General features: G+C 47.2%; 1 protein-coding gene across 1 annotated transcript in view; it reads right to left on the bottom strand.

The window, feature by feature from the left end:
* Window positions 1–935: 935 nt before the first annotated feature.
* LOC126291459 (uncharacterized) overlaps window positions 936–6,083 on the bottom strand; it is a 228,507-nt gene continuing 223,359 nt past the window's right edge. Inside the window, exon 11 of the mRNA XM_049984971.1 lies at window positions 936–3,578. Coding sequence (XP_049840928.1) covers window positions 2,121–3,578 — 1,458 coding nt within the window. The 3' untranslated portion in view covers window positions 936–2,120. The remainder of the gene's footprint in view (window positions 3,579–6,083) is intronic.

Genomic DNA, 6,083 nt, shown 5'->3' with positions numbered 1-6,083 from the left:
TGTTCATACACGCAAGCCGGACACGTGCAAATGTTTGGGTGCCCAGTTGCAGCTGTGAGTGTCTGGACATAGTGAAGACCACCTAGAAGATGCAGCAAGCTACGTACGCCTATACCCAGTTCACATCACCAGAAACACATATTCCGGTGTTCCTCACATATTATTCGTCCCCGTTCCTGCTGAAAGTAATTGAAAACTGCAGTCATGGGCCAGGAGGAGAGCTCGAAAGTTTAATACTTCCTGCCAGTATTATCATACAACCCTATACACTCCCAGACAAGCAAAATTAACCAGAAACCCCCAAATACAAGTCTGTCTTAGAGCTGAAAAAACAGAAATGAAAGTGACTTTTGAATGTAAGTGCCCTCATATTATCATGCATACTGCTGATCTTGACAGTCAAATTTCTTGCATGTCTCGATAGAGATGTGAGTCAGAAATCGTCAAATGTTACAGATGAAAGTACGTGAAAACTTCGGAGCTTCCCACGAGAACGCACCCTTATTTTGATACTTGTTGGGTACTACCAGTCAAGCTTCACCGACGTCTAAGCAGACACACAGAGAACAGCAAATGGTTAGGTCAACAGTTCAAGCTAAGAGCGCACGAACACGGTTTTCTATCAGAAGAGTCCTACACTTCAACACGTGCTATGTGCATCAGGTCCCACTCTCTTCTATACAAACTCATCAGGCGCCCCCTAAATATTATGTGAGATCCACTCCAGCTGAAAGTGCACAAAAGCTGTAATGATTACCCAACACAACTGCCTAACATTTAAATGTGTACTGCTAGTCTCGTCCATATATTCCCATACGTGCCTGTATATAACATATGAATCGACACCCTCATATGATGATGTCTGTATTACAAATGTAAATTCATGAGCCTGAAGTTTCATCTTCTGTGCCCCGTTTGTGCCCCCCCCCCCCCCCCATATGTGTTCTGTGATATCTTAGTTGCCACTTCCATGATTTGATACAGAGACGAATGAGAGATAGTTCAAATATTATGGTCCTGTGTTCTAGCTGCAATAGAACGAAAGCCGACGAGGTTTCCCACTACATGTACTCCGCGTTCTGACATGTCTGAGTGTCATGCTTGTCAAATTACGTCCACATCTGGTCAAAAGCAAGTCACAAACTCACAGCTGTCGGGATCCCTCCCTCCAGCTAAGAGTGAACGAGCATGAACTGGTTTCCCACCAGAAGAGCCCCACTTTTTAACATACGCAACAAGCTATATACATCTAGTTACAACCACACCACGACGAACAAAGATTCAGAAACCCCCCATATATTATGTGTCTCCAATCCTGCTTAATGTACTCATGAAATGTAGTAATTATCCAGGGTAATTGGTCGTTAATTATGTCCTCTTGTCCATGTAGTCACACACCTGGGCGAGCAATAATAATCTGAGTATCCCAAACGTTACAATCAGTATTACACTCTTAAATGCGCGAAAAGTGGTTCCCTAACGTAGATGCCTCATAGTATGATGTGTTCTGCAAGTCATGTCGGTCTAGAATCCACAACGTCCTTATCGAGGTATAGGTCGAGAGCAACTCAGACATTACCAATCTGTATTCAAGTTGAAAGTACTTGAAAATTCAATGGTTTCCCACTAGAAGTACCGAATGTTTCGTTGCATTATGGACCCACAAATGTTTGGCCTCCATTCCAATCACGAGCACACGAATATTGAGTGATTTCCTATCAGATGGGCCCCGGTGTTGGACATGGGTTACAAGCTACGTATCGTTGGTCTCACCATCTGAACAAAAAACACATTCAGACCACCCTCACATGTTTTTGGCGGCCATTCTAGCCTGCGGCGCCCGAAAACTGAAATGTTTCCCCTGCAGAAATCCTTGATGCTTTGGCACTAGCTAAAACTGTTGTCTGCGTCTTGCGAACTCTGCGAGTCATATATGCCCCTACATGTATTTTACCTTCGTTGAAGTCGTAAGTAGCGCGAAATGGTCCTCGCCTCGTAATATAGAGAGGCCCTCTCAGAGAGTATCACCTGCCTTTCGGCACCCAAGTCTGCAGTGTTCCATGCACCGTACTCGTCAAGTTGAGTCCGTTTGCGGAGTCCATCCTTTGGATGCGTCACCATCACTCATCCCGATGCCGGTGCGTGTCGAAGAGCCCCCTCTGCGCCCGGCGTACTGCATTCCAGAAGGCGACGCCTGCTGACCCGTCGCCTGGACCGTTTTGGTACCTGGCACGACGAGCTTCGGCCAGGGTCTCTTCCATGCGCTCTTGCACGGTGCCGAGGTACCGCGAGAATGCCTCGGAAGTGCTCTTCAACAGACTCAGCCCCAACCTCATCTTGAACTGGGCGATCCTTCGCAGGACATCCGTGAAAGACATCTGGTTGTGCTGGACAGATGCCGAAGAGCTGTCGGCAGCATTAGTGGGAGATTCCTCGACTGGAGGGCCTCTGAGCGTAACCAGACCTTCACCTTCTGTGCTGTTGGGTGGTGCTGCTGTGTGGGATTCCTCTGTCGGCGACACTACCTCAGTGACGAAGACGGCTGGTTCACCACTGGTGTCCTCTGACAGACGTGCCTGATCAGTTGTGGTCTGTGAGTCCATGTCGGCAGCTGAGAGTCGTGTGCTGCTGCTCGTCTCTTCATCAGCCTCACTGAACGGTGTGGCAGATTCGGTCGTTACTGGCAAATTTGTGCTCTTCTCCACCATAATATTTGTTTTGCTTGTGCTTGTAAGTCCACCCAAAGTAGAAGTCTTCGAGTCTTGGACGGGACTCGAGTCGACATTTATCCATTTGATGGGCTGTTTAGCACTTCCGATCTCCTTCTTTGGTGGCCACTTCTTCTCCTTGGCCCAGACCACATCGATGTCATTGTCCAGAAGCAGCGAGTCTGGACTGACCACTTCATCTTCAGCAATGTCTCTGCGCTTGCGCGCCTCGATACGTGTAGCTTCAGTGGCTCCAGCTTCTCGCACAGTCACCGTACCTGTGTCAGTGCCGAGGCTCCGAGGTCCGTGTTCTGCGATGGCAGACGAAGCCTCGGCGACCTGGTGGTGCCTGACTCGGCCTCCGTACGCCACCTCCACTGTGCCCACTCTGTCCCCGGCAGCGACCACAGAGTACCCGATGGCCTTGTCCTGCTGGCGCTGGCGCTCTTCAGAGAAGGCTTGCGAACTGTCTCCCGTGCCGTACTTTGGAACGTCAGCCGTCCTCACGTGCACGGCCTCCGAACCGTAGAACTTCTCCGGAGACACGGATCCTGCGGCCGCCACCGGCGACGCTGCTGTGGCCGCGTGCTTTGGAGTGGCCTCCAGCCGTTGGTGGTACTGAGGTCGACGGTAGTCAGCAGCGGCAGCGGCAGCGGCAGCGTGGCCACTGTAGTACGGTCCGGGCTGCCCTGCTGAAGGTGGAGTTGTCGACGACGCCATCGCCCCATAAGAGGCCGAGTAGTGGTGGCCACTGTATCCGGACGCTACGGGCCCTGCCGAGTAACTGTATGTGCCATCAGAGTCATCACTGGCCTGCGGCTGATGGTAAGACGATATTGGTTCGTCCGCTGGCGCCATACCTTCAAACACCTGGAACAGTTTTGATTCCATTAACAGAGGTGTCTTGAGATTCGTCCTGATAGTGTAGTATCTATCAAAAAAAAAAAATGGTTCAAATGGCTCTGAGCACTATGGGACTTAACATCTACGGTCATCAGTCCCATAGAACTTAGAACTACTTAAACCTAAGTAATCTAAGGACAGCACACAACACCCAGTCATCACGACGCAGTATTATCAATTAAGACTGTTACAACAAAGAGTAAAAAAAAATGCACCTGACAATGAATTCAGTCACACAGATATCTCATCTAATTTCCTTCTGAAATTAAGAAAATTACATATTTTTTTCAAAAATACGAGTAAAAGCTCATATGACTCTGAAGGTGTTTCCAGCAGGATTCTAAAAATTTTTCACTTGCTAAAAGTAGTATCTTGTCCGAAATATGTAATACATCAGTAACTCAGAGCATTTCTCCAGAAAGTCTGAAATATGTCAACGTTAAGGTCTCTATGAGAAAGATAATAGGAAGGATATCAACAACTACAGACCAGTTACACTGTTGTTGTTGTGGTCTCCAGTCCTGAGACTGGTTTGATGCAGCTCACCATACTACTCTATCCCGCGCAAGCTTCATCTCCCAGTACCTACTACAGCCTACATCCTCCTGAATCTGCTTAGTGTATTCATTTCTTGGTCTCCCTCTACGAGTTTTACCCTCCACGCTGCCCTCCAATACTAAATTGGTGATCCCTCGATGTCTTAGAACATGTCCTACCAACCGATCCCTTCTTCTAGCCAAGTTGTGCCACAAGCTCCTCCCCACTTCTATTCAATACCTCCTCATTAATTATGTGATCTACCCATCTAATCTTCAGCATTCTTCTGTAGCACCACATTTCGAAAGCTTCTATTCTCTTCTTGTCCAAATTATTTATCGTTCACGTTTCACTTCCATACATGGCTACACTCCATACAAATACTTTCAGAAACGACTTCCTGACACTTAAATCTATACTCGATGTTAACAAATTTTTCTTCTTTAAGAAACGCTTTCCTTGCCATTGCCAGTTTACATTTTATATCCTCTCTACTTCCATCATCATCAGTTATTTTGCTCCACAAATAGCAAAACTCCTTTACTACTTTAAGTGTCTCGTTTCCTAATCTAATTCCCTCAGCATCACCCGACTTAATTCGACTACATTCCATTATCCTTGTTTTGCTTTTGTTCATGTTCATCTTATACCCTCCTTTCAAGACACTGTCCATTCCGTTCAACTGCTCTTCCAGGTCCCTTGCTGTCTCGGACAGAATTACAATGCCACCGGCGAACCTCAAAGTTTTTATTTCTTCTCCATGGTTTTTAATACCTACTCCGCACTTTTGTTTTGTTTCCTTTATTGCTTGCTCAATATACAGATCGAATAGCATCGGGGATAAGCTACAACCCTGTCTCACTCCCTTCCCAACCACTGCTTCCCTTTCATTCCCCTCGACTCTTAGAACTGCCATCTGGTTTCTGTACAATTTGTAAATAGCCTTTCGCTCATTATATTTTACACCTGCCACCTTCAGAATTCGAAAGAGAGTGTTCCAATCAACATTGTCAAAAGCTTTCTCTAAGTCTACAAATGCTAGAAATGTAGGTTCACCTTTCCTTAATCTATTTTCTAAGATAAGTCGTAGAGTCAGTATTGCCTCACGTGTTCCAACATTTCTACGGAATCCAAACTGATCTTCCCCAGTTACACCACTGACATTATTGCAGGAAATTTTTGAGAAGGAGAAGTACTCTACGAGGTTCTTTCAATAAGTACTGCACCACTTTTTGCTGTGAAAGTACACCATATTACTTCCAACTCCCCTGGCTACAAAACCCTATTTTTCACATGGCACCACTCTGTTGGTCGGCGTCGGAGTCAACATCTTGCTGCCTTCATAACCCCCTTCCCCCCCTCCTCCCCCCCCCCCCCGCCTGCCCCATCATACTACTACTGGCTGAGTGCATCCTTCATTGGTCCAAACAAATGGGAAACAAGGTGCGAGATCTGGGCTGTCGGGTGGATGAGGAATAGCAGTCCAGTGAAGTTTTGTGAGCCCTTCTGGAGTGCATGGGCACGCGCGAGGCCATGCATTGTTGTGGAGGATGAGAAGTTCGTTTGCACTCTGTGGCGACAAACATGCTCAAGTCGCTCGGTCAGTTTCCTGAGGGTAACACAATACACTTCAGCATTGATCGTTGGCCCGTGAGGGAGGGCATCAGTTAGGATAACCCCTGCACAGTCTCGGAAGACTGTCTCCATGAGTTTACCAGATGAGCGTGAGGCTGTGAACTTTTTCTTCGAATGAGAGGTGGCATTGTGCAACTGCATGCACTGCGGTTTTGTTTCCGGTTTGAAATGATGAACACCTGTGACGATGTTGTGCAAGAATTGTCACCAACAGCCTCGTATCGCTCAAGCAATTCCGCACACATGATTCTTTGTTGCTCCTTACGGTCTTCCGTTAGGCGGCGAGGAACAGAACAGGTA

This window comes from Schistocerca gregaria, chromosome 9, assembly GCF_023897955.1.
Source record: "Schistocerca gregaria isolate iqSchGreg1 chromosome 9, iqSchGreg1.2, whole genome shotgun sequence".
Lineage (NCBI taxonomy): Eukaryota > Metazoa > Arthropoda > Insecta > Orthoptera > Acrididae > Schistocerca > Schistocerca gregaria.
Note: the sequence above shows the minus strand (reverse complement) of the source record. Positions and strands in the feature narration are given on the sequence as shown.